The sequence below is a fragment of the Genypterus blacodes genome, unplaced genomic scaffold (assembly GCF_046128005.1).
Source record: "Genypterus blacodes isolate CSIRO-AG114 ecotype Tasmania unplaced genomic scaffold, CSIRO-AGI_Gbla_v1 ptg000073l_1, whole genome shotgun sequence".
NCBI classification, from domain to species: Eukaryota; Metazoa; Chordata; class Actinopteri; order Ophidiiformes; family Ophidiidae; genus Genypterus; species Genypterus blacodes.
This window is the reverse complement of record NW_027466883.1, coordinates 4,191,354-4,219,352: the sequence shown is the minus strand read 5'-3', so window position 1 is coordinate 4,219,352 and position 27,999 is coordinate 4,191,354. Positions and strand designations below refer to the sequence as shown.

The 27,999-nt window shown below is 46.9% G+C and overlaps 2 protein-coding genes across 4 annotated transcripts; one reads left to right on the top strand and one right to left on the bottom strand.

The window, feature by feature from the left end:
- Nucleotides 1-190: 190 nt before the first annotated feature.
- LOC143005983 (transcription factor Sp3-like) lies at nt 191-7,035 on the top strand. 3 transcript variants are annotated; one of them, XM_076157284.1, is made up of 9 exons: nt 191-396; nt 673-785; nt 2,644-2,874; nt 2,980-3,570; nt 3,893-4,087; nt 4,768-4,966; nt 5,092-5,278; nt 5,413-5,612; nt 6,519-7,035. In XM_076157284.1, the coding sequence occupies exons 2-9, from the start codon at nt 717-719 to the stop codon at nt 6,770-6,772; spliced, it is 1,926 nt and encodes a 641-aa protein (XP_076013399.1). In that variant the 5' UTR covers nt 191-396; nt 673-716; the 3' UTR covers nt 6,773-7,035. The 3 variants fall into 3 exon arrangements, with proteins under 3 accessions (XP_076013399.1, XP_076013401.1, XP_076013400.1); XM_076157285.1 differs by having other exon boundaries at nt 198-396; nt 5,416-5,612; XM_076157286.1 differs by lacking the exon at nt 673-785 and having other exon boundaries at nt 197-396.
- A 1,223-nt stretch (nt 7,036-8,258) lies between these two features.
- Nucleotides 8,259-27,676, bottom strand: uggt1 (UDP-glucose glycoprotein glucosyltransferase 1). The gene is made up of 40 exons (XM_076157283.1): nt 27,610-27,676; nt 26,503-26,641; nt 25,803-25,882; nt 25,408-25,538; nt 25,181-25,293; nt 24,882-25,056; nt 23,198-23,294; nt 23,016-23,094; nt 22,063-22,163; nt 20,647-20,746; nt 20,500-20,560; nt 19,102-19,193; nt 18,323-18,473; nt 17,941-18,060; nt 17,740-17,825; nt 17,272-17,407; nt 16,935-17,066; nt 16,690-16,854; nt 16,445-16,565; nt 16,214-16,312; nt 15,456-15,550; nt 15,164-15,370; nt 14,882-15,013; nt 14,649-14,779; nt 14,463-14,558; nt 14,216-14,318; nt 13,982-14,061; nt 13,223-13,412; nt 12,973-13,131; nt 12,720-12,805; nt 12,504-12,588; nt 11,865-11,953; nt 11,677-11,781; nt 11,501-11,585; nt 11,058-11,240; nt 10,585-10,745; nt 10,386-10,500; nt 9,946-10,062; nt 9,492-9,642; nt 8,259-9,306 (listed from the first exon to the last, which is right to left on the bottom strand). Exons 1-40 carry the CDS (start codon nt 27,638-27,640, stop codon nt 9,287-9,289), a joined length of 4,599 nt encoding a protein of 1,532 aa, XP_076013398.1. The 5' UTR covers nt 27,641-27,676; the 3' UTR covers nt 8,259-9,286.
- Between the last annotated feature and the right edge of the window lie 323 nt (nt 27,677-27,999).

Genomic DNA, 27,999 nt, shown 5'->3' with positions numbered 1-27,999 from the left:
TTAGACATAGCTTCAACAACTGCATTCCATCTCTGCTCTCGGCTCGACAACAAACAGGATACACACGGCCTGTAAAAAAACGACTGACGTCCGGATGAGCCAATGACGTGTCGGCAACGCGCTAGCTCAGCCAATCGTACGAGAGAAGGACGGCGGGACTTCCTGTAATGTGATGCAAATTCGACGGTCAAGCTCGTTAGTCCCGCCTTTTTGTGTTTCCCGCACCGTCAATCAAAATAGAAAAAAATCGACCCGAATTCACCGATCAACACTAGCCCGCCTTTGATAAAATAATCATGTTCGGAGTTTAGTTGACCATATTATCTTCCCGGTTACTACCATTCACGCTATGATTGGTACGTAAACATTTAGCGCATCGAAGCGTGCAACTAATCGGTGAGTTTGTGCGACATACAGCGAACCAAAGCTGCGTCTTTTAATCTTTTTTGCTTTGCTGCTAGCTAGACAGGCTAGCTAGCTAAGTTAGCTGGCTAGCCGCGGAGTTGACAAAGTAAACAGTCGAGTCGAGCCCGAAGCGCCCCGCATTCTCCGCCGTAAAGTTGCATTACGCAGTCCGACTCGGGAGTGGGGATGCTTTGCGAGCTTTTGTGGCAGGCGGGAGTTGAAAATTACAGAGTTTGGTTGACTTTCGCCCTTTCGTCTCCGTGCTAGCGCCGCCACAGCAGCAGCAGCAGCAGCCTCTCAAACAAGGAGAAATGGCGTCCGCGGACGTGGACAGCAGTCAAAGCGAGTTTCTGCAAGCCGGCGGTGCCGCGGAAACACAGGTATCCCGACATTTTCTTAGCTTGTCTCTCTCGCTTCTTTCGATTATTTGAGAGCATGCAGTTCACAGGTTTTTAAATTTTAGATGGCATGGGGTGAACGCCGTACACTTCCTGTGTTCCCCTCAATAACGGCCACCCACTTTACCCCGGGAAAACCCGCCCATAGTGGGTAGGACGCTGGAGTCAGTCACTCGGGGCGGCGGACTGGAGGATGGCCGGTGTACCTTTGGGCTGGAGGTTGTGTGTGTGTCTGTGTCCGTGTGTGTATTCGGCTCATCGTCCATAATCAAAACAGGAGCCTTCAATTGTGTCGGGATAGCCGCCCATCCCCCCCCTTACACACACACATACACACGGGGCTGGAGTGAAGTTGGCTTCCCAGTGAGGCTGCAGATTTGCTCTTTTCCCAGTTTTCCCCCTAAATACGATGAAGGTTTTTAATGAAGATGAAGCAGAGATGAGTCGGTGTGAAGAAGAAAAATGTGAATTGCGTTATTTCATGCTTTCATTCATGGAATAATGGTTGAATTAAGTGAGGAAAAGCTGGATTAAATTGCGCTTTAGGCTTTGGCTGGGGTCCCTTCTGGTCTTTGATCTGGATGGGTCTAGGTTGCTGTGGTCTCTACGGAGACAGATTCTTTCTTTTTACCTTTCAGTATCCACAAATGGACTTAAAGGTCTCACAGATCCGTAACAGACGTCTGTAACGTCCATGTTTACCAGTAGATTTTGATTGGATCCTGGTATTGTGGTCCGGGTCTGGGTCAAGCTTACTTTGGGCCCTCTAGGTTCACGTAGTCCAGGTTTGGCTCCTCTGGTCTCATGTGGCCCTGTGCAGAGTGTTTTCTCTTTTCACAAACAGACTGAAGGGTTCTTGGTCGGTCAGTGTTCGAGCCCAGATCCGACAGCGGGTTATGATCTAAACTATAAGTGTTCCTCAACGTGGTTTCTCATTCTTTTCTCTGTTTTCATGAATAGAAACTAATGTCAAACAGGGCTCACACAGTCAGGTAGGACTCCTCTAAGCTTCTGATGTGGAACTGGAAATCGTCTCGACAAAGGAAAGCCTGAAGGTTTCGCAAATCTGAAACAGGGGCTTATAAAGCAGTCGCTCTCTTTGTGTTCCCTTGGTAAAATTGGTTTGACAGTTGCGGCGTTTGATCTCCGCACGGGCAGAGAAATAAAGAAGCAAACGGAGCTTTGAGTCTTTCTGTTCTCTGTCGTAAAACCAAGAAACGTCTCATTTTGATCTCTGCGCTCTGCGGCCTCAGCAGAGGAAAAAGTGTCTAATCATTCTTCTTCCCTTTGTTTGCACTCATGGGAATAATGGCCTCATGAATTGAAAATGTTTGTTTATATCTTTTGGTCTCCCAGACCAGTTAAACCTGCACTAAATCAACATGAACACTTAACAGCAGCAGTTTCCAGTCTGGGATCAGGTCTGGATAGAAGGGAGTCACTCTAATGAGAGGACACATGTACTTTATAGGAACATGAACTGCTTGGTTAATAACTGAAATGATCAATAGATTATTTAGGTCTCAAAATAATGGATCTTTATGAGACCTGGTTTATAGTTTATGCTCAGTAAAGTAAACATGATGAGCAGGATCTGTAAACGGAGCTCATTTAAGGTGGAAGCTGATTTCGGCCTTTTTGCTCTCTGTATTTGCCCGGCGTGTCGTCACCTTAACTCTGTTTTATTCTTTGCGTCGACACAAATCCCGCACCGTCTCTCAGGCGTCAACCGTTTGTGCTCCGGGAGCCAGCTGGCTGCTCTGGAGAGACGAGTCACCGTCTGGAGCTTTGTGAACGTGAGATCTGCCCTCGTTGACTCGAGTGTAAATTTTAATTCCAGACAACAGACATGTCGGCCATTCAGCTGACGGGTTCAGATCGATGGGAGGTGTTGACTCCCGTCTCAGCCGGGAAGGAAGACCAGGGAGTCCTTCACATTCCAAATTCGGGGATCGTCACGTCTAACGGACAGTACGTGCTTCCTATCGGGAGCATTCCCAGCCAGCCCATCTACGTTACAGCGTCTGGGAATGAGGCCGCTGCCAACGGAGTGTCTGGCATCCAGTATCAGGTAACACACACACACAGAGAGTAACACACATTCAGGAGGCTGCTGTCCTCACCACACACACCACCGTCCTGACCGACACTGTCCCCCCTCCCTCTCCCCCTGCAGGTTATTCCTCAGATCCAAAACGCTGATGGGACTCTTGCCGGATTCTCCACGCAGGGATTGGATGACTGCACAGGGCAAATCCAGCTCATCCAAGACGGCGTCCATGGCAGCCTCGGTATCAGCTGCGCCACGACGACGACGACCGACCTCCTGACGCAGGCGGGGCAAGTGCAGTCCATCCAGGGCGTGTCACTGACGGGCGGGTCGGCGTACACCAGCACAGTCGGGCTGCCGGGCAACATCACCTTCGTCCCCATAAACAGCGTGGACCTGGAGTCATTAGGGCTGACCGGCGCCCACACGGTCCCCATAGCGACCGGGGTGACGGCCGAGGGTCAGCTGATCATGGGCGGTCAGACTCTGGAGGGCCAGGAGGGCGGAGCCAAACAGTCTCTGGTGACGGTGAGCGACGGCGGCGTCCACCAACAGCTTTACGTGCCAACCACCACCTCGTCCTCCGCCGTGTCCTCCCACCTCCCCGAGACCATCGATGGCACGGGGGTCCTGACCCAGGCCACCGCCGTGTCCGCGGGCGTGTCCGACCCCTCCTCGGAGAACTACAACTCCCACAACCACATGCAGCAAATCCAGGTCAGAGCGCAGAGCTGTCGCTGTGTCAGGCTCAATCTATTGATGAATGGTTTCATGAGGACTGATGACCTCGGCTCATCACTCAGATTGTTTAGTCATCAAATACGTGACTGTGTGTTCTGTTATTGTGTAACTGAACTGTGAGTGTTTAGAAATGCAAACATAAAGAAAAAACGCTGGCATTCAGGTGCGATAGTATGAATCTGTAAAAAGACACTCTGCGATCATAAATCATCCTGCACTAAAAGCTTGCAGACGTCCGTGAACTTTAAACTCAAACGTCCAGTGAGCGTGACACACACTCTTCCGTCTCCGCCCCCAGGTGTCCTCGTCCAACGCCACCGCTCTGTCCCAGCCCATCCTGCAGCTGGCCGGGGACAACCAGGCGGTGGCTCAGGGTCAGGACATGGGCTCGGGTCAGACTCTGCAGAGCGTGCAGCTCGTCAACCCAGGGACCTTCCTGATCCAGGCCCAGACGGTCACCGCCACCGGACAGATCCAGTGGCAGACCTTCCAGGTGTGTGTGTGTGTGAGAGAGTGTGAGAGTGTGAGAGAGGGAGAGGGAGAGGGAGAGGGAGAGGGCGGGCGGGCGGGCTCTGGACATAAATGGATCCATTTTAGCTCGTATCCTCTTATCATATTTCCTTTTTTTGAGTGACATCTTGTGTTTTATGTGCCAGCCTGAGACCTGGATTCTGTTTCTGAAGAGACGACTCATGGCACTTCTTTCTGTTGCCGAGGACACAAACACATTTTTCATTAAAACTCCCTTTTGTTTTTAGCAAATTCTCCTACTTATCAGTAATATATTATTATGAACCCATCCAGTACACACACAGCACAGACACAATGTGTGTACATGAACTCAACAGTGTGTTAGAGCGGTGTGCATGTACAGCATTAATACAGGACGTGTTGTGTAATCACAGTCCTGTCAAATACACGCACACGTGTGTGACGTTACAACGGGTCTTCAGGTGTGACAACATAAATGTGTTTCCCTTTATCACAGTCTGATCTACGTACTAACATGCATGTAAACAAACCCACTGCTGGGACTTAGATATGGAAGCATGAGGTCAGAATAACTGATGACTATGAACCAACAGTGATCTTTCACTTCCTGCTTCTAGTTTGACAAATTTTCTTACGCACTGATTGATCCTTGTGATGTGTGCTCCCATCTTCCTCCTCCAGGTTCAGGGTGTCCAGTCACTCCAGGGCCTCCAGCTGCCCCAGGGCCAGGCCCAGCAGCTCACCTTAGCCCCGGTCCAGACCCTCCCACTGGGCCAGGGCGGCCAGGTCAGCCTGCCCAACCTCCAGACGGTCACGGTGAACTCTGTAGCGCAGGGCGGAGTGCAGTTCACTCACGGGGAGGACACAAACAGTCCATCTGGTAGAGACACTCAAACCTACGGCACATTTACATATCGTCCAACACCAAATTAAGATTGTTTTAAACACTGAGAGAGGAATTCCTGAGTCCTAGCTGGATCTCCCTGTGTTCCCATCCCGCTGCAGGCATCCAGATAAAGGAGGAACCCGACTCTGAGGACTGGCAGATGGCCGACTCCACGCTGAACGCCAGCGATCTGAACAACCTGCGTGTTCAGATGGGAGACGAGGACATGGAGACGCCCAGCGGGGAAGGCAAGAGGCTCCGCAGGGTCGCCTGCACCTGCCCCTACTGCAAAGAGTCTGGAGGAAGGTGGGGCTGTGACACACACACACACAAACGCCGTCTGGAAGGCCTGAAAGGGCCAAAGATGCTCCGTTGGCCACCAACGATCAGCCGAAGCGTTGATGCGTTTTCCCTCATCTTCCTCTTCCCCTCTGTCTTAGCAGAGGTTCGGGCATGGGCAAGAAGAAGATGCACATCTGCCACATTCCCGGCTGCGGGAAGGTTTACGGGAAGACGTCCCACCTGCGAGCCCACCTGCGCTGGCACAGCGGGGAGCGACCCTTCGTCTGCAACTGGATGTTCTGCGGCAAGAGGTTCACCAGGAGCGACGAGCTGCAGAGACACAGGAGGACACACACAGGTCAGAGGGCGGCACACACACTCAGTACACACACTTATACACAGGAAGGCGCTGTACTCTTAGTTTGCGTTTTCATTGTAAGATCGACTTTCTGAATCCAGGTGTGTGTTTAACCCTCATAATGTCCTCCCGTGTTACACACACCTAAGGCCCTCTGGGGACTGTTATTTGAAGCATAAAGTATAAATTTTCAATTAAATTTGTGTTACACCTTTAGTCTAACTCCACTCCAACCCATTACCACAAAAATGTCCCTTAATTTAAGAATTTAGGGCCAATCGGCTCATTTACACAAAAGTAGGTAAAGTAAGGCAGGGGTTTGGGCGTCTGCTGCACCCACAAAATGCACGTTTTTGGACCTGGCATTGCATGCTGCCCATACCTCCTGTTGTTGTCCCATTATTAAATAACCATTGCTTGACCACACACATCAAACATCCAAGATAACACATGTGTTTGAGAACAGTAGGGTGTGACTTTTTGCCCCATTACATCACTTTGTGCTTCGGGACCATTTTGACCCCAGGAGCAAAGGAGTTAAAAATTCCATAAAACATCCAAAATTCAATCAAATGACTTCAAATTTCTTCTAATCATGAAGAGCGTCGTATCAAACTACCCCTATAAATTTCAGACCATTTGATCAAAGAAAACACATTTTTATCAACTTTTTTAGTATTGTGTTGTTCTTGGGCCCAGGACATTACGAGGGTTAAGTTTTGTTCTAGAAAATGGCAGGCACCAGGTGTTTACCTCTCTCTGTGTGTGTGTGTGTGTGTGTGTGTGTGTGTGTGTGTGTGTGTGTGTGTGTGTGTGTGTGTGTGTGTGTGTGTGTGTGTGTGTGTGTGTGTGTGTCTCTGTGTGTGTCTGTGTGTGTCTGTGTGTGTCTGTGTGTGTCTGTGACAGGGGAGAAGAAGTTTGTGTGCACCGAGTGCTCCAAGCGGTTCATGCGGAGCGACCACCTGGCCAAGCACATAAAGACTCACCAGAATAAAAAAGGCGCCGTTGCCTCGTCCACGTCTCCGCCCACTACCGACACCCTCATCACCGCCGACGGCACCACGCTCATCCTGCAGACCACCACCGCCCACGACCTCGTAGCCAATCAGGAGATCCCCCTGCAGCTGGTCACCGTGGCGCCCAGTGAGGTCATGGAGTAAAGGGAGGTGGGACGGGGGGGACGCAGCTTATTGTGAACTGGCCTCTCACAGGGACCTCTCTGGCTTCTCTCTTCCCCTCTTTCCTTTTATTTTGTTGATTTTTTTTTTTACATATGAATATATACGTAAATATATATGACAAATATATATATTTTAAGTAAGAGTTATCATAACTTTATGTTTGATTTTTGCAGTCTTTTTATAGGCGGGCAAAAAAAAAACATTAAAATGTGGTTGCTATGTACACACGCATAAACACACTAGAAATCACACACACATACATACATACATACACACACATACACAAACCCATGCATACACTCGACACACAAATACTCGACACAAGGAAATGCCTTATTTTGTATCATACTCTTGTATAAAATGCTGGAGGTGCATGTGTTTTTTAAGCTTTGCAGGTAACGTAACTGTAACGGGGATAAATGTTTATGAAACGTCGACTAAGAGGCGTTTGCGGGAGTTGGCGCCCTCCTGTGGACGACACGATCACGGCCGGGCCACAGGACAAGACGGGGATGATGTCACGCTTCAGGCACTAGCGAGAGGGAGGATTCGCAGGTTGTCCGACACCGCCACCGAGGACTGATTTTTTTGGTCACCATGGTGATTTTGGGGGGGGGTGGGGGGGGGGGGTGGGAACCCAGGAGGGGAACGATGCAAACGCTCCGGAAAAAAAGGGGCCGACTTCTTCCAGCATCAGGTCCTGTCTGAACAGAATGTCCCGTCATCTGTCCTCTCGTCTCTCGTTTTGAATTTTTTCCTGTTTTCTTTTTTTCCCCCAAATTTGCTTTTTGCTGTAAATTCACTTTGTCCCTCTGGGTTTTTTTTTTTGTTTTTTTGGGTGTCTCTCTGCCACTCTGGGTGTTTTGTCTAAATTGAAGCCAGGCGGGGTGGAGCTCGGGCGTTGGCGTGTCGAGCGGTTATTCACCCTTGAATCCCTGCAGGGGGCGCCGTTCACCGTCAACGGGAAGAAGCCCCGTACCATGTTGCCACGTGAAGAACACTTGAGACTCGGATGTGGTGAGCACTGTGGACGTTTTTTTGTCATCGGGAACATTCCATTCGGGACACCGGATGACGCCCAATTAAGTTTTGCAATAACTGCTCTGTGTGTAATCCTGGCCAGATGTCACTCAGCGAAAAGGAAAACAATCGCGCCATTGTTTTTTTGTTTTTTTAAATTTGAATGAAACGTAATCTTTTCCTCAGCTTGTTCATGTTGGTAGCGTTCATTTACGTGTATATTATCTTATTTTCACATTGTTTATAGAAGCCATTACTTAGTTATCGGAATCTGTTGTATCAAAACCTTATTTTAAATGATTTTTTTAAAGAATTGGTGTACAAATTGAATGTTACTTTTTGTAAAACCTTTTTTCAAATGGATCACAATAAAAGTCTGAAACCTTCCAGTAACTCATTTCACTGTCAAAATATAATGTGACGCACAATTTACGAGACAAAGCAGTTTTATTGTCGGGGAATTTATTTAACAAAAGTATCCGACAGCCAGAACAGTGGTTGGATGGTCAAGACAAATCTGTTAATGTTACCAAGGAGCAGATAATCAACCAGTGTGTGTGATAGCAGTGAAAACACACATTTCTGATTTAATCTTTTCAGCCACAAACTTTCCTGAGTTACACAGCGATGATCACATTCCACCAGAATCTATGATTTTGTTTGATTTTTTTATTACACTTAAACACCAGCGTTCCCACATTAACTTGTTTTAAACATCATTCCATTCAGGGTGACGTCACAGGGTTAGAGGTCCAATGTCAAAAACGGGGGCAGCATTGTATGAAGTCAAACTGAGCACAAGGTTGGATTTACCAGTGTGTTCACCTGACACATTCATCCAAGTGAGGAAGAGGAGAGTGTAGAAGGGAATCTAAACCTCCTCACTAGCAGACATTTGGTTCATCACACACACACACACACACACACACACACACACACACACACACACACACACACACACACACACACACACACACACACACACACACACACACACACACACACACACACACACACACACACACACACACACACACACACACACACACACACACACACACACACACACACACACACACACACACACACACACACACACACACACACACACACACACACACACACACACACACACACACACACACACACACAGTCCTCCCTCCCGTTGGTATCCCCAGCCACAGACAAAACCCCAAAACCCGATCAGTGCAAACTTACACCCAAAACCTGTTACAGGAGAAAGAAACTACTGGGAAAATTCATTTGCTCCCTCTGTCTCACACACACTCATTCATTCAAAGAATTGTAAACCACTTTCACCCGACCACAAGCTTCCCGGTGCTCTTTGGAAAAGGAACGAATGAAAACACGGAGCAGTTGCTTGCGGTCGGTCTTTCAGCAGTATGGTGGAAGGAGAGGCCGACTCTTTAAACAGAGTCCGCTTGGCGCCCCGCCGCAGCCTCAGCTCGGTCCTCACAGCTCCGTGTGAACATCTGACAGAGAGGGAGAGACATCGGTCAGGTCGGTTGAGAGACGTGCGTCGGTTGAGAGCAGGTGGATGGGACTTCACTCACTGTGTGTGTGTGTGTGTGTGTGTGTGTGTGTGTGTGTGTGTGTGTGTGTGTGTGTGTGTGTGTGTGTGTGTGTGTGTGTGTGTGTGTGTGTGTGTGTGTGTTACCTGTGTCTGGCTGCTGGGCTGCACGCTTTTCCGCCGCCACCTCCTGAACTTTGGTCTGCAGGCGTTTGATTTCCTGGTCGTAGTCGGTCCACTCGGCCACGATCCTCACGGCGGCCTGAAGTTTGGGTTCCTTGGTCATGGGGTTGTTACACTGAGAGGGGAGGAAAATGAGGAGGAAGAAGAGGAAAATATGATGTCATCAGCTCATATCTGGAACATTTGTGTATAAAAATGTGCAAATGTAAAAAGACTCTAAAACTAAATCTCTGTCATCCCTCCCTTGTTCTTTTAGATCACTTTCTGCAGCAAAACCCTTGTTCACACCCATTCACAGATAGATCATCTCCCTCTAGTGGCCGTTCAAGGCACAGCAGCATTGATAAACTTCATTCCTTGACCCGATGCCCTGATCTCCATCCACACACCCCCCCACACACACACAGAGGGTTAGTACCAGGTCTATAGTCTTGGCTTTCTTCTTGGTGCTGTCGTCACACCAGGTTTCACACCAGAGCCACTCTTGGGGCAGAGACTTGATGGGCACCTGGTGGATCATGTTGTTGGGCAGATCCTGGAGGGGAAACGTGACGCGTTACAACTTCAGTTGATGTCAGCGTGACGATGAATGTGCACACAATAGAAGCCTGCATGACATTTCTATAATAACTTTTGTTAATGTTGGTACTCGGTGCATTCAAGGAACCGAGGTACTCTTTATAATATACAAGGCAATAACGTGAAGCATTTGCACTTAGTTTTGGTTGGACTAATGAACGGTCCTTTAACCTGAAGCTCTCAGAAAATCAGGTCGACTCAAACGGCATCAAACTGACAAATGTGGACAAATGTGGACAAATGTGGACAAATGTGGACAAATGTGGACAGTCCCCTGACCTGGTCCAGGTTGGACAGACTGTTGGGGTCCTGGCTGAGTCCCTGGTACTGTCCTCTGAGCCGGTCTCCTGCTGCGATCTTACGGAACTTCTTCAGGTCGACCACGTACAGAGCGCTGCGGGACAGAACGCGGCAGTGAGTGTGTGAACGACGTGCGTTAACGTGAACGGCTTCCTGATGCGTCCGCCGGGGTGACTACCTGATGTGGTACTTGCGTCCGGCCAGGTGGCTGGCCCAGTAGCCGGACTTCCAGAACCGGTAGCCGTCCATTTCTCTCCGGCTCTCGCAGAAGGGCGTGTATCCGTACGGGGCTCCTTCCAGGTCGAAGTCGCGCAGGTCCTTCAGGTCCGTCCGCACGATCTGAGGGGAGAGGAGGAGGAGGAGGAAGGGAGAGACAGATGCAGGAAGAGTTTGTTACATGAAGGAATCGGTGAAACCTTAGTCACAGCAAAGTGCATCAATATATGACATCAAATTAAGAAATAAAATCTGGGTGAGATAAATCAGGCCAAAGCTTCTTCTTTGTTTCGCAGCACATTTGAGTAATCATCCACCTGAGTCATCGATCGTTGCTACAGGTAGAACCTCACACACTATCAGCTTAGAGGAGCATGACAGAAATAAAATGTATTTGAACACAGCAAGGACAGTTTAAAGTGTGTGTGTGTTCACCTGGTCAGCGTCCACAAACAGGATTTTGTCGACAGCGAGAGGAAACAGGACGTCCAGGAAAAGAATCTTGTATCCCCAGATGATCCTCTGCTTCTCCGTCTGTTGGTGTAGCCAGCGAGGCCACTTGTACTGGACCAGCTCATACTGGAAGCCGTACTGCTTCGCCATGTGGGGGATGAACTCCTGCAAGAGACACACACACACACACACACACACACACACACACACACACACACAAGATTATGAATTACTTCTGGGATATTTCTTCATTATTATCATTTTCCAAAGCATTTCCAGGCTTTGTGAGGAAAGAGGGGGAGGTGCTGGAGTCTTGATGACAGGAGGATTGATTGAGAAAGAAGAGGGAACCCTGAAGAAGACACCTGTGGCAGAAAGGGAGAAGCCGTAACTGTTCTTCTCCTCTGAGCATCTGAACATCCTACCTTGAACGTGGGGGACAGGTAGTTCTTGAGGAACCAGAACTTGACGGGAGTTTTGGTGTGTTTGAGAACAGACATCATCATGATCCTGAGAGAGACGGGAGGTGAAAACAGCTGGGATGATTGAAAATAACATTCAGAAGGGAACATGGCAGCCCGGTCACGCCTCTGACTCTCACCTGAGGAACCTCTCGTACAGATGTCCCGAAGCCACCGAGAAGATGTTGATGACGTCGTCCTTCTCCAGCTTGGGCTCCTCCGTCGTGGCTCCGCCTGTGAATCCTCTGAGGAGCAAAGAAGGGTGAGGGATTTCTGCTGACGCTTCGGTTATGATGTCAAGCTTTGGTTTCTGCGTTTGTTTCCATACCTGGTCAGAGATTGCCAAAAGCCAGAATCCACTTCCTCTGTTCCGTCACTCAGCAGCTCCTCGCCAAACTTATTGGGTTTCTTTTGGACCTGGGATGCAAAATTTGAGTGAGTTGATGAACCACAAGGTAGAAGTTCTGGGAATCTTCCGCCCCACATTCTTTGTCATTACAGAAGTGGGCATTTGTTTTCAAGAAAAGACATCAATCTTAATGAAACGTTCCGGCATGTGTATCCTCTGATGGACCAGCAGCTGTAATTCAGTCAGCATATTGATCAGGAACTGGCAGAATAAATAAAGCCCAGACGAGACGACTGGTGGTACAAAACCTACAATAAATTAAAAAATAATCTATGAAAAACAATATTAGTCTACCTCAACATTTGCTTTGTTTTTTGGTTGGGTGAGGAAAGAGCAGCCTCAAATAAAGAAGTGACATAACACTCTGTAGCTCTTAAGCACAGGATTTAAAAGTGTCGGAAGAAGATCTTTGCTAAAGGAAAAATACACATCCAAACATTTCTCAGCTTCTGTGTAATTGCGTGTGCCCGTTTCGTTTGGCCTCACTTGTCAAAGTAAATCTGGGCGAGCGCACAAGCGTGTTTAGAGAAGTGATGTTCCCGCCGTGTGTGAGCTCACCTTGACTTTCACGATCCTGCTCTTGAAGTTGTTCAGCACCACAACAATGTCGTCAGAGTCTGCGGGCGAGTCTGTGCCGTCATGGCTGTGAAGAGAGAGCAGAGAGCGCAGAGAGAGCAGAGAGAGCAGAGAGAGTAGAGCGGCGCTTTAGAGACCAGAGAGTCTGTTTAGAAATAAGAGAAAGGATAAAGGATAAAGGAACGACTCCACTCTCACCTGTAAATCTTGTAGATGTCATCGGAGCGTCCTTTCCTTAGCTTCAGGATCCAGGCTCCAGGGTTGGCCTTCAGCTGGAAGTAACCCTACGGAGCAGAAAGACAGAAAGGAGACATTTTGTTACTATGACAACAAGGATAAAACGATGATGAAATGATGTTTTTTTATGTAAGGAAGCTAGAAAAGCGCTTGGGAGAATCATTTGTGGTCAGTGGCATGAAAGAAGCGTTCAGACGTTGAAACATTTAAGTACCAGGTTTGCCATGACGATAGTGTCCATGATGACCGGATCAGATGCGGTTCCCAAGGTGAACTGGAGGCCCCGGGGAGGCTGACCTGTGCTGACATCGAAACAGTGACCTTCCAACAGGAGGTGCTCCAACTCGTACTCTGCTGCTACGATGTTCTCCACCTGGAAGCAGAGGAAAGGGTGAGGACACACACACACTCACACCCCCCCCACCCCCACCCCCACCCCCACACACAAAGTCAGACCCTAGTACCTCCTCCAGGTAGATGTTGTCCAGGTCGTACCGCGTGCGCACAGATTCCACCATCCAGCTCTCGGGCGTGTTGAGGTTGAGGGTGAAGAGCGGAGACTGAGGCATGTCCAGGAACCTGGCCAGGGGCCCGGGAGAGAAGCTGCCGTCCACCTGGAACACCACCTCTGGCTCCAGCACGTAGCGGTAAAAACTAGAGAAGAGGAACGCAAAGGACAAACAGTGTCAGTAAAGCCATGTAGTGTAACACCGTGATGTTTAGAGCCCCCTGGTGGCAGAATGACAACATCGACTAGGGAAATCTGCATGATGAGATCAGCAAAACTAGGCATGAGAATAGAAGATGTTTTCATTTTAGCTTAATCATCAGCCGTACTAAGTGCCTCTAAAGCACAAGGCTCCATTAGGGTCAAGGGTCAAATGCCTAAAGACCACATACTGTAAATGAGGCCAAATATTGCCACAAAATGCTCCAACTTTGCTCCTAATTTAACAGAATCAATACGTTTTACAAAACGTTCTGCGTAGCACTTCAAATGTTCACGTAGGCCACATTCAGACCAAGATCTATACATGTGACCTTTATGGAAAACCTCCTAATTATGTGGCATATGTCAAACTGTGGACCTTTTAGTCTCATATACAGCACGCTGGTGACATTTTAAGGGCTGTGTGAGATAAGAAGGAAAGCAGAGGAGATGAGGCTTTGGATGTATGCATGTGCGTGAGGGTGTGTGTGAAGTAATGGGCTTTACTCCTCACCTCTTCAGGGGCATGTCCGACAGTTTGGACTGGCAGTTCATGAAGACCCGCAAGTTGACATTTACCAGCTGCTTGAGAACCTGGGGAGGGGGAGGGGGAGGGGAGGGGGCGAACGAGCCGGAGCGTGTTAGAAAGAAGATATCTACAAGGTCAAAGAGAGGCGAGCAAATGGGCGCGTCAATAACGGGCGCGAGGTGGAGACTGATGGGCAGATAAGGGCGTGCCTGGACCTACCGTCAGGAGAGGGGCCAGTTTCTGTGCGTCCCTGGTTACAGGATCCACCACGGCGACCACGTCGAAGTACACGTCTCCCTCTTTGGGGCGGATCTTCACAGCACTGACAAAACACACAACGGACGATCCATAAGCAGGGACAAACAGTGGCAGATGCAAGCCTGCCGTCACATAGAAACAAACCACATCAAGCACATTCAGCCTCTAAAGGGAACAAACGAGACTTACATGTGCTCTGTCATCTTACCTATAGCGGTCATCTGCAATTCCGTATTCTACCCGGGCTTCTCCTTTGGGCTGGGAGGAGAGCAGGGCGTCCACCTTCATCACAAGGTCACTGGCCCTTATAGAGAGAGAGAGATCCTACATTAACTTGCACAACTCCACACCAGCATCAAAACACAAACCCGGCGACACTGAGCACAGTACGCACCGGTCCTCCTCGATTCCAAACTGCTGGACTTTGCTTTTAATCCGCTCGCCAGAAGTCTTCAGGATGATGCTCTCTAACAGGAGGAAGTCATCTTGGTTGAAGACCTCCTCCTCCTCCAGTGGACCTATGATCTGAGTGAGTAGGAGAGAGGTGGAAGAGAAATGGAACACGATGTATCAACTTTCCTTCGGCAAGTTTGAGCTTCAGACATCAATACGAAACGTCTGACTCACTCTTCCGTTGCTGATGATTGCTCTCTGTCCTTTCTTCAGCTTGAGGACGTCTCGGCAGTAGGCGGCGTGAGACAGCAGGGAGTCGAATTTGAGACTCTCGTAGGCGCTCTTGAACAGTGACACATCCATGCCCTGAAGGAAAAAGATGAACATTTGTGGAAGTAATGTAGTTGCGCTTCGTCTACAGAAACAGACTTCAGAATCACAGCGACAGCAATGACATCAGGAGGAAACGTAGATCCATGAAACAGGAAATAAAGCACAGGTGTCGCGCCCCCTCACCCCGACAGCGAACGATCCAATGTCCGCTCCTTTCTCCAGGGCGCCGGCCGTCTCTTCTTTGGCCATCTTGGTGATGAAGTTCTTGGCGTTGTTGGCAGACTGCGTTTGCATGGCGGCCCAGATGGCGCGTGCCACGCGACCCGTCTCAGCCGACAACGTGCCAGACGGGTTGTTGATCATCCCCAGGCGGACGTTGTTGCTGGTTTTCTGTTGAGCGGCACACGAGGTTTAGAGTGTGGAGCAGCCGCGGCCTGAATCCACAGGCGACAGAATGCTGCAAGTGTTTTTGTACCATGTGTCTGATGGCGTCGTAAAGGAGCTGCCGTCCAGAGGGCTTGTCAAAGTCACCGACCACCCAGAAGGTCACGGGGCGGATGTAGGTATCGTCTGATAATAACAGAAGAAGAGAGAGACAAATCTATAGTATGTGGGCAGTGCACTGGGGTGAAAGAAGAAGAAAGGAACTCATAATCTGGATGTTCTCTCTTCTGTAGCAGAGCTTCTTTCATTTCTTAACAGAGCTTTATAATCATCTCATTCTCCATGCAGCAACAACCAGTGACACTGAATGGACTCATGCTTTTCTTGCAGAAAAGATGGAGGAAACAATGTTAGAACTTTGTTAGTGCCTACTGTATGAGAAAATGACTTCATTAGTGATTCAGACCATGATGCACCTTCATCACGAGCACAGCTAAAACACGTGTGTTCTCAATGAAAATGTGAGGGCGATGAATTCATAAGAATATCAAAACACCGAACGCCAAGTCACAGAACACGGGAAAGGCAGCAAGTGAGGAACAAAGGGAATAACGTGGAGGAAAAGGAGGATTACCATGCCTGTTGGTTGACGTCATCCCTGATGTAGGGAAATTAAACACACAAATAAAAAGGAGGAGGAGCAGACAGAAGGGCAGAAGGGAGAATACATAGAGAGAGATTTGAGAATTTTTAGGCCTGAAGGTCACTCAAACAACACAAACATCCTCTTCCACTCAACATTGGATTTTTAGATGAGCACACGACATTTCTGACGAGACGTAGCTCTACCTTTCTTGGTCATGTAGTTCATGCTGTTGGCAACGGCGGCGTTTTTCTCCTTGGTGTCCAGAGTCAGGAAGCGAGCGTACTCGTTGACAAAGTGGTTATCTGCGGACGGAGAAACAATCGGGCTGAGCTGAAGACCTGTGCTGCATGAAGGTGTTTTCTTATACTGCTGGGACGAACGTGTGTGCGTGTGCGTGTGCGTGTGTGTGTTTGTGTGTGTGAACATGTACTCACTGGTATCAGACAGGTCCAGGTATGTTCTGCTGGTGGACAGCACCCTGGGGTTGATGCGAGGGACCACGTTGGGCTGGTTCATGATGTAGTCCAGAACGTCGTGATCTGTGCCCAGCTCCCCCTAAAACAGCATGATGTCAGAGGCCTTCATGGACTCTTTTATTAGGCCTTAAGTGTGTGTGTGTGTGTGTGTGTGTGTGTGTGTGTGTGTGTGTGTGTGTGTCTGTGTGTGTATTGTAACTCACTACATAGACAGCTCTCTGGAAGAAAGAGGTGGTCTCCAGTATCTTCTGCATGGTGGTCGTCTCCAGTTCGTCCGGGTCCAGCTGTTCTCGCTGGTAGGGGACACCGTTATACATCACCACGGGCAACGGGCCGACCCCCGTCTGCTCGTAGTAAGCCCGTCCTTCCTGAGAGAGGAGACACACAGTTTATTTCTTATCCAACGAGGAGTCGCTTTGAGGTCAGCGGCGGCTTGAACTCGGCTCACCTTCCTGTTGGTGTCGTAGCTGGAGTCGGATCCCAGGACGCTGCTGACCTCCACGTAGGGAAACCGATTCTCCAGCACTTTCACCACGTCCCCGACGCTCAGCTGGCCGCCGACTGCCACACGGTTGAACATCTGGAGGGAAAGAAGCAGATGAGAGGGGAGGGAGGAGGGAGGCATGGATACTTAGTAGGGATGTAAAGATGCACCAACTTTTTAAAAGGTGGTGAATAAACAAAAATGAATCCTCTTTCAAGCATGTTCGTCCTTAAAACACACTCTTTGCGGCAATTATTTACATCCCTAATCTTGAGTGAAAAAGTGTAAAAAGTCCATTCACCGTGATGACGGCTTCGAAGGCGCTCTGGGTGTCCACCTCGTCACAGATGTAGTTGTAGGCTCGGACCAGCGCCGCGCCCGCATCCTGCATCCCGTCTATGTCGTCTTCATCTGACACCACAAACACCAGTCCAATCCTAACACACAGACACACACACACACACTCATTATGCACGTGTATTAGAATGCACAGGGTTTCTGCTCCGTTTAATCAGCATTCAAACAAACTGACCATCCCAGGATGCCACATGCGAGGAGACATCAAAGGTCTCCCAAACCCTACCTGACAAAAATAATAAATGGACTTGGACTAGAATAAATCCCAGCAGGCTCTTCTTCTACTTTAAAAAAAAAAAAAAAAGCATATAGATTTTGCTATACGAAAACAAAGAAGAGAAAAACTTTGTGCCGAGTTCACCTGCAGCACCTTCCCACCTCATTACTGATGACTAACAAAACAAACACAAACCTGAGTGGGATGTTGTTGCTGTAGAACATCTCTGCAACACTCAGCAGCTCAGCAGAGTTCTCCTGGGTCGGGTCCAGAATGATCACCTGTGACGCACACACACACACACACACAACGCAGACGCACAGTTAGCTACTTTTTCACAAAGTGTTCACACGCGTTTGGATTCACACCGAGTTGATTAATTAGGCGCAGATGTACCAGATTGTGGAAGTTCTTGCGGATCTGCCGGATGACACCTGGGAAGGTCGGCCTGAGCAGCTCCTGCACGTTGTAGGGCCACGAGCTGTACCTGTGGTCTGTCTCCAAGTTGTTAATCCACTACACAGCAAAGAAGACACAGAAAAAGTATTTTTAATCTCCTTTCCAAAGTCTAATTGTTTGACTGTTTAGACAAGTTCTACATGTTGGAGTTTTAAGTAACTTGAGACTCAGACTCCTCCTATCTCGGTCTTATATCTATTCAGGTACTGTGCCCAAATTGTGAGTGTATGTATGTGTGTGTGTGTGTGTGTGTGTGTGTGTGTGTGTGTGTGTGTGTGTGTGTGTGTGTGTGTGTGTGTGTGTGTGTGCCATTTCTCACATTGATGGCTGTGTTGCGGATGTCGACGGCGTAGTCCGAGTCGGCCGGCTGGACGTTGAGCTTCAGGATGTCGTGGATGTACGGCGTCTCGATCAGCAGGGAGCGCAGTCCCTCCATCACCCTCGCCTCACTGCGCAGCACCTCAAACACGCTGCAGATTGCAAGGGATGAGTGTGTGTGAGCAAGTGTGTTAACATACGCATGAAGGAAGGAAGAAAATGATATGTAAATATCTGATAACAGGTTCCGTTAAACAGAAGTAAGCCTCGTGTGAGTTTAATTATAGTTTGTAAGAGCAAGCTCATAAAAAAAGTGTTTTGTGTCAAAATCTGTATGAAAATTAAAATATAACTAGATTTGACTGCTTAATTATAGACAGTGATATGTGTATCCTGACGAGAAGGTGCAAGAATTAAGATTGGAAATATAAATGTTTAATTACAGGCTTGAAGTGTGTGTTTGTGTGTGTGTGTGTGTGTGTGTGTGTGTGTGTGTGTGTGAAACAGAGACTGTGAAAGGCAATTAACAGGTGACTAAATGCAAATTTCTGCTTACACAGAGTGTGAGCATGTGTACGAGTGGGAATTGGAGAGAAAGAGACGTTACACAGCCGATCAACTCAGCGATAATATATGTTAATATATGACGGACGCTTCGGTGGGTATAAATAGCCCGCTGGTTCTAAGCTGGATTTGTAAAAGCACACAAGGCGCACTGATGTGGGAGTAATGCAAGTGGATGCATTGCGGTGGGGAGTGAGGGAGTGTGTGTGTGTGTACCTGAAGATGTCTTGTGTATCCAGATCTATGTGCAGCCCATTGATGAACAGGGCCGAGTCCCCAGGCTGCAGCCCTAGAGTCCCTTTGAAGAACTACAAAAAGCAAACAGGCGAGTCAACACGACTAAAATAATATCCTGTTCACATCAAACCATAAAAGTACTCGCTCGTTTCCAGCTGAGCAGATCACCACGCCGCGTTGCATGTAAACGTGAAAGCCTGCCATCACACAGTCAATTATATTGTAAAACTAGAGGTAACAGTCAACACAGAGCCGTAATGAGGCAAGTCGACAGCTCCAAACAAGCACTGACAGCTCTGTTTAAATTCAGTCTGTTTAGAACAATCAAAGTCCACACCAAACAAATCTAATTAATAGAGAAAGGGTGTGTGTGTGTGTGTGTATGCGCACATGTGTGTGTGTGTGCGCGCGCCTTTGTGTGAAGTTCTGCAGCTGCATGTGTCTGTAAACAGGCAAAGGAAAGCTCAAAGTCATTTGGCGCAGTCAAATCTCATTAGAGAAAGACAAAGACGTCAGATTAATCATAGTCCCGACACTGCAATTACAACAAGACATGATTAACACAAATATTGTTCATCCCACTTAAACAGTTTGTGTGTGTGTGTGTGTTTGTGTGTGTTTGTGTGTGTGTGTGTGTGTGTGTGTGTAAGAGAGAGAGGGAGAGAGTGAGTGAAAGAGACAAAGTGAGGAAATGTGTGTGCAAGCGCATGTGTCCAAACTACTTCAATCAATAGTCATTTCTCGCTGCAGGACCCGTCAAGTCTGCCGAATGAATCACTGATTCAGTAATTAGGACGTTTGCTGCTCGCCCTGCCACCCCTCCACCTGAAACCCCCGTCTGCACGCAAAGATAATGCATGCACAGCTTGAGGAGAGGGAGGAGGCCGTCGGGGAGGAAGAGCCGAAAACATTTGACGAGCGAAGGGAGTGATTACCTTTCCTATTATCACTGCAAAGACAAACTTGTCAGAAGCTAAGCTCTTTTCAAGTTCGATGTTGTTCAATTCATCACATGACAAAGGTAAGGAAGAACAAGACGAATACGGCGAGGGCGGCTCTGTTTAAGATGCTCAGAGGCTGTGGCGGCTGTGTCTAATTATGCAATCTATTTTGCTTTAGTTTTCTCCTTTATTGCATTACATTGGTAAACAGCTAATTACACCCGAGCAGCAGCCAACACAGTCAGCAGGAAGAGAAAAATACCTGCATGCTCGATAAAGACAAAAGGAAAAGCGGATTGGGGGTAAAAAGGGATGAAGCCACTCTAATGAGGAAATTTGTGTTCTTCCAAATGTGGAGAACTCAGCCAGGGTGGTAATGATGCATTTGCTTTTTGGGAGGGGGAATGATGGGAGGGAGTAGGAGACAAACACGTACCCTCTGATTCTCGCCGATCTCTTTGCGGATCTCAGAGTTGACAACCGTTTTAGTGATGGACCTGCGGGGACAAAGGGGAGGACTCAGGACACTTAAGACCCGCCAATTTCTACACATCAAAACATGATTACACTGTGCATTCTGTACCTGGCTTTGGTAGGAAAGTTCTGGCTGAGGTCCTTCATGACGTTCAGGGCTTCAGCCGCAGGAGCGGCAAGAATCCGGGCGGCTGTCTGGAAACTCAGATCTGCAGAACAAAATGAGCAAAGGCTGTGAGGACGTGAGGGGAGAGGAGAACATGGAACAAATGGCTCAGTAGCACAGTCATTAATCAGTGTGTCATTAGTTAAGTTATCTAATGTATAAATCAATCAATCTTATATCTGGGGTATGTGTTAACTTTGTAGCTCAAACTGCTTAGGCACAAATAAGAATACGACGTTAATGTTTGTATGCAAGGGGTTCTGTTGTAGTGACAAAGATACAGGAAGATTTACAGCTTTTTGTAAGGAGAAGACAAGTGAAGCGAGACGATTGTTTCAATGCGGCGGGGGACTGCGTGTCAGTGTTGCAGCCTGTATGATTATTAGTCCCTGGAGGTCTCCCATCTCTTTGTAAATAGGCACGACTAATGAGACCCAGTGGGGCGGAAGATAAAGACAGACGTCCACAGGATGAACTCAAGCGGAGCTCGCGTCTTTTCACTTCAATCAAAAGCCGAACGCTCAGAACCTCGACGCGCCAGGAGGAAAAAAAGAGGTGATATCCAAAAATGGATAAAACTGTGAAGTTGTGTTCCAATTTGTAGTTAAAAAGATTCTGTAAACCTCATCAATAATGCATTTATGTTGCAGCAAACCAAACACACTGGCGTACACAAGGATAGTCAATGTCTTGAATAAATCACAAAGACACTGATCAACTATGACTACTGCCTATTATTATTATGAACTAAAATCTAAACTGTACATTGGAATTATTGCAATGCAAACAACACATGGCCAAATGCATCTTGGTTAACTGGTGATCAATGCATCAGAAGCATAAATCAAACTAATGAAACAGCTGTAACAAAGGTCATATGCGACACAGATGCAAACCCTCCTGGTTGATATTAATTAACTTCCAGCTGCTTCTGTGCATTTGAGCATCAAGCACATACACGGGAATCACCACCAACGCACACTTGAAGCCGGGCAGTTACCAAGGTGAACACATTTCTATTAGATTGTAAGGAGGGACAGGTCTCCTTGGGCCAAGGAACAATTGATTAAATTTGATGATGCTGATGAAGAGCTGGGAATTCCGCCATTAGACAATTATCTTTTGTCTGGCGTAGCTATGAAGCTAATGGACACAGAGATTAGTCCGTGTTCCCAAGGGCATACTTACCGCATCTCAGATCAATTCACTCAAAATCTAAGTGACAGGAATTCTGCCTGCAGGTGTTAACAACGGAATGAGGAGGAGGAGGTCAGAGTTGTGGAGATGTGTTCTGCTTGTGTCTGCACACCCCAACATGCTCGCTGTTGTGCGCACAGTAGGCAATAGAAGGAGACCCACCTTGCATTTGCCAGACTTTAAGAGGAGCCATGTCATTGGTGCTCTCCACCAAGTGCTTCCGTAACTCCTTCAACTGTTCTTTCAGCTCCGGGTAGATGGTTCTGATGGGAGAACGCACGAGAAAAGACAGAGGCAGAGAGAGACACAGAGAGAGAGAGAGAGAGAATGAGCTAAGATGAGCTGAAATTGTAAAATCGTAAAATCTGAGTGAGAACTGCCTTCTGTGGTCACTGGCGGTGGGACGAGTTACCCAACTCGTCCTCCTGGACCATTTCATGAGCTTTCATAAAAACTATATTGAAGGTCAGCTCGGTTCAATTTAAAAGTTTTTGTTGGTTCTTTCTCCACAGTTTGAACTACCTTCCTCCTTTTCCTTTGGTCAATTTCCTCTTGCAGCACTGTCCCCTGATAATATTGGCAGCAGCGATCACAGGAACAACAAACACTTCACAGATGATTCTGAAGCGTTTATATGTTTCTGTCAGACCTCTTCAGACAACTCCCACTTCCCACGTATACTTTAATTTGATATATAAAACACCAGAGTCAGGACTTCTCTCTTTAGACTGTCCGATTCCTAGATGGAACGCACCGGTGATGCATGTGATCCAAAGAGAATAATCTGCGTTAAATATCGCTACACAACATAACATTATACATTGGAATTATATTAATTATATAACTGGAATAAAAAAGTGTGCCAATACTTTCAGCCGTGTCTGTTTGTCAGTTTGGATAAACGCCAAATAGATAAATGAAATGAAAATCTAGAATGTCAATGTTCACAGATGAATTCATCGATTTAAGGTTTATAAACGGTCTGTGCTCAGAGGGAAGAGAGAAGGCAGGAAAGCAGAGGAAAAGTGACGCTTGGCTCGTCTGAGTACGGCGCAGCTCGCTGGATGTAATCCAAGCTGTGAATTTCTATGATCGCCCAATATCGAGTTACTCACTTCAGTTTGCCAAAGAGGAAACCCTGGACCTCATCCACCGGATCCTTCTCTCCCATCACTGTGGCGTTCACCTCCGCCCCTGAAACCAAAATCAATTAAATCATCAGGACCCTCTGGGGATTACATCATCCTTGGTATGTGTGTGTGTGTGTCTGTTTCTGTGTGTGCGTGTGTGCACGCACCTTGGACTTGTGTGTCGTCCTTCGCCTTGTACTCCTGGCTTTTGATGGCCAGCTCCACCCCATACCCAGACAGATACACTCTCTTATGGCTCGGATTCTGGGGGGAGATTTGCAGAGAGATGTGAGCGAGACATTTCCCGTATCACGAGTGTGTAGAATTTCGTGTTACCACCACTTGACACACCCCTGAGGGATGTATTCAGAGACTGCACTAAATGTCTGCGCTGACCCACTCAAAAGACACCGGAGCCGACAACAATCGCAGACAATCAGACATCCGACTCAGTGACAGTTTCATTGACGGCATTTGTAGAGACCATTCCACTGCATATATAAGCAAGTGAGCTAAATTTTATGTTGTGATGTAACAGCCTATTAACACCTTCTCTGTATTCATCTTCATCTCAGTTGTGAACAATGTTTCACACTTGCAGGAGGAAAAACACCAAACATGTGTTCGCTGACTAATTCAGCAGTTTTTAAGTACAGACAACCAGCTGTTGCGTGCTTAGTGTTGAAGACACTAATAGTCCTCTGATTGCCCCCCGTGTCTTCACCAGAAGAAGAAGCGCGATAAGTGTTACAACCTTACGCGGGTCTATAATTTCATGACTAAGAGAGACAGATGGTAAGAATAATTCAGCTTAATTACAAAGAAAACTTATTCACTGTATTGGCAAACTGCAGGATGAACAACTCAGCTTTCCTTTGACTCCATATAGTGGAGGAGAGGACTTTCATCCAGGTGTGAATGAGGATAAGGACTTCTTGTTTCTATTCACACATTCACTTTGTGTGAATGCAGCTCAGGGCATCAATGGTCTTCAGCTGTGTATGGGCGCCTTGCTCACACCTCGCATAATTATTGTAATACATTTTTTGGTTTAGGCAAAAAAATAAAAAATACAGGGGTTGACTTCTGAGCCAAGCTTAGACATATATAACTCAAAAGTTTAGTTATCGTCTTTCTATTTATGTCGTTTTCAAATCCCATTCAACTCCACACAATGCTGGAGGAATTTTATTCTAATTTCGTAGAATTTTTTTCCCAGCCCTCTGCCAATTTATAATGGGTAGTGAGCAGCAGAGTACATTATCATTGCATATTACCCTTGCTTTTCAATATTGTGTGGGCGTGAGGGAGCCATTTCTGTTACTAAAATATTACGGCTCTTGCTCACTTCCACCGGCCTCATTGCCAAGCTGTACATACATTATGCTTGGTTTCCAGTGTATGTACAAATCAGATGGGAATGCTTCTATAGTTGATTATATATATCATTCCATCTATATTAAATTCAATGTTACACATGACCAAAATGAACCTACAATATGCCATGATGCTTACACAAAAATATTATTTTTTAATATAAGCTGTTAAACTGTACAGATAGTTAATATGCTCTGTTTTTGAATACACAAGGGGACATATTGGAAAACAGAAACGGCATAATTTAATATAAATATATGACCAAAAAGCATGTGATGAGAACAAGCTGGTGTAGTGCTATATTATAATAACATTCTGTTCCTTGCACCTGTGTGTGAGAATGTGTGAGTGTGAGAGAATGTGTGTTGATGTGAATACGGTTTATGCAAACACTGTGATGTATAAATATTATTCATTTCTAAAAGTTAAAGTTTGTCCTTGACAGTGTGACTCTGGGAGTGTGAGAGCACTTACAGGCTGGTAGTGGCGGAGCACATAGGCCGCCTGGCCTTCGCCGACTTTGGATAATATGACTTTGTGAAGTTTCTGGAAATCTGGTTTTCCAATCTCGGCATACAGAATAACAACAGGAGCATCAGGATTTGGTCCTGGAAACTTGTGATCGCCTTTGAAGAGGTACGGTTTAGGCCTGAAAGAGAGACAGTGAGGGCAGAGACCAGAGTGAAATCTTCTGCTCATCCACATTGATCATTACTGTGATTACCACTTTGGTGATGATGCATCACCCTATGTGACTGTTGTTTTTAATTTACCTTTGAGGTGCCGTTTCCAGCAGCGCTGCTAAGCTTTCAGTATCACATGTTTTCTCTCCGTGAACACTGAAGAAACCTGAGCAGCCGGAGGGAGGAGGCTCATTGGACGCTATCTAAAAAGATGACGGACAGGAGGATCCGTTTACAAACGTTCACAACATTTTAACGCTTAGCTCTGCACACACATGCATGCATGCATACACAAAAATTAGTCACTATCCTGGTACCTGTTGGAAGGAGTGTACTGTGGCAGAGTAGGCTCGCAGGGAGAGGGCAAACTTCAGCATGTTCACCTGGACGGAGCTGAGCAAGGCACTGGCTGTCTTCACGATCATGTCATAGTAGGCCTGATCTGTGTCTGCATAGGAACAACAGACATGCAGGAGGAACAAATAAAGTGTCACTATTGTGTTTTTATGGATATTATAATAGCTTTCTCTCCATCCATTCAAATGTTTGCTGATGCTTCTCTATTGATGTCACAGAAGCAGTGACAACTACAACACACAGGCAGAGAGACACTGAAGCATGAACATTCGAAAGCATACGGATCATTTATACAGCTCCTTACTGCAATCAGACTGAAAGTGAAACCCGAGTGACTGGGACTGCTTTACTTTACCATCATGGTCTCCTTCTATGTTCTGACTGATCTCCACAAAGTCCCAGAACTTTTCGTGGCTCTCTTCCGCCAGAAACTCACTGAGGTAGATGAGGATGAAGGTGGCAGTGAAAGAGAGAGAAGAAAGGAAAAGAAAAGCAAGGTCAGAAAAAAAATCCAATACAGTGTGTGTGTGTGTGTGTTTCTTGGAAAACAGCAGCTGCATAATGAATTCCCCACATAAGACAATGAGACAGGGATCACTTTCTTATTAACAGATAATTATTAGGTCTATAAAGCTCAAAGGACCACACAGAGTTTGCAATTAGCAGGTTTCCGTGAGACTCAGGGAAACAAACTCTGCCTCCAGTCCGAAACACTAAATATATACATAAATATATATACCACTTGGAAGGGTATCTGATAATAATTAAAAAAAAAAGAAGTCCCATCCTTCTCACTTCTGAAGTCAGAGCACAAAGTCAGTTACAGTTTGGCGACCCTGATGCCTTTATATATTAAGTCTCTTGTCTCTCAAGGACATCTCACTGAGGCAGAAGCTTATCAAGAGAAGATGTGAGCCAAGGTCTCCCTATACAGGGAAGTATCAGTACCCCAAAATCCCTCAGGACAAAGATTTATCTTTTATCTCCTTCAAAAATGTAATGTCAGGTGCAGCGCTGCCAAAAGGCTGCTACTGTTCAGCAGTTTTGTTCTATACCTGGCCTCCAGCAGCAGAGGAGTATCAGTCCATTTGGTTGTGAGGGTGGTGGTGACAGCCTTGGAGTCGGCAAACACAGATGACGCAGAGAGCAGCGACACGAACAGGACCCACAGAAGCCACATCCTCAAGCCTACACCTGAAGCACAACAGACAAAGAGAGTTACTTATGTGTGAAGAAGATAGAACAGTTAGCCTAGACCCCTGTGACAAAACACACACTGAGGGACCACCTACTGTAATAAACCTAATACAACAGCAGGCTGATGGTTTGCCCTTCTCTCTAACTGTTGGCTAAAATGTGTATTTTGTCTGTTTAACAGTTCCAATTCCATTCATAGATGGAGAGAGCCAAAAGCCATTGAAGCTGAAACCAGTGTTTGCAAAGATGATAAAATGACTGTATAAATAATATTAGTAATATTCGCTTGTTTCTGTGATTTACCAGGTAAAAGCGTAAGTCTCGTCTACTATAATGTCAGGTAAAGCAATTTTAAGACGTCAACGACAGCGGAAAAAAACTTACCCCAACTAAGATAAACTCAAAGTAGACACCAGAAAGCACACCGAGGTAAATCTATTTAGCTTTTACACCTTCTTTTCTTTCTTCGTAATCCTTCCATAACTTAAAATGCGAAATATAATTAATAAATACTAAGATATTACCTATACTTTTCAAAGAATTTCACCAGTAAACAAAAAGCGTCTGTCCAATTGGAAGCTTCAGCGTGGCTCACCTGGCCAATCAGCACGCGACTAAGACTTCCGGCTACTTCAATGACAATCCTTGTAGCTGTCACATTAGCTGCAATCATCCGCTGCCGATTGTAAAACCCATATTACCTATTATCATCTGTTACGGTGCTATCTCATCTGAATATGTCACAGTTGCCGCTCCACAGAGCACTCAGACTAACGCTCAATGAGCGTAAACGTAAGCCAAACAGCGCGTAGCAGCTAGCTAAATCTTCTTGCAAACAAGCAGTATTATAGTTTCGTTTTGCTCTCAGTTCGCGAATGATGCGTTAAAATAACAAGTAACAACCAGCGACGCAAACAGCCTTTAATTGTTTGCTCAAATGGATAAAATAAACGATGTGGTCTCACCCAAGCCGGCTTCGTAGCTTCCAACATTCATGATCCGCTGGGAGTGGGAGGGTCCTGCCACATTGTTTAGTACACTGCAAATTTGCCTGTTCAAAATGAGCCTGCGGCGAACTAACATTACCTGCGATGAACTTTCATTTCCTTGCCTAATTTAACTGAAGTATAACAGAGGAATGTGTTAAAACTTAACTTAATCTCTTAAAGCGCTCTCATAATGACCTCACATTCACCCGGTCCTACACTGAGCATCTGCAGTGTAAGGGTTTGAGGGGTGCAGGGTCTTGCTCATCAACGCACCATCAACAGGCTCTCTGAGCAGGAATGGGTGAGGATAAGCCGGGAGTCGAACCGGGAACCTTCCAATCCCTAGATGACGCTCTACTACCCCGG

Bases quoted from the DNA above. Each gene is read 5' to 3' on its own strand.
- LOC143005983 (XM_076157284.1), top strand. From the start codon at position 717: ATGGCGTCCGCGGACGTGGACAGCAGTCAAAGCGAGTTTCTGCAAGCC. The intron at 786-2,643 runs GTATCCCGACAT...TTTTAATTCCAG, and splicing joins GCGGTGCCGCGGAAACACAG to ACAACAGACATGTCGGCCAT. The intron at 4,967-5,091 runs GTAGAGACACTC...ATCCCGCTGCAG, and splicing joins GGACACAAACAGTCCATCTG to GCATCCAGATAAAGGAGGAA.
- uggt1 (XM_076157283.1), bottom strand. From the start codon at position 27,640: ATGAATGTTGGAAGCTACGAAGCCGGCTTGG. The intron at 25,057-25,180 runs GTAAATTAAAAA...TCTCTCTTTCAG, and splicing joins CTGGAAACGGCACCTCAAAG to GCCTAAACCGTACCTCTTCA. The intron at 15,014-15,163 runs GTGAGGGGGCGC...TTTTTCCTTCAG, and splicing joins TTGGATCGTTCGCTGTCGGG to GGCATGGATGTGTCACTGTT.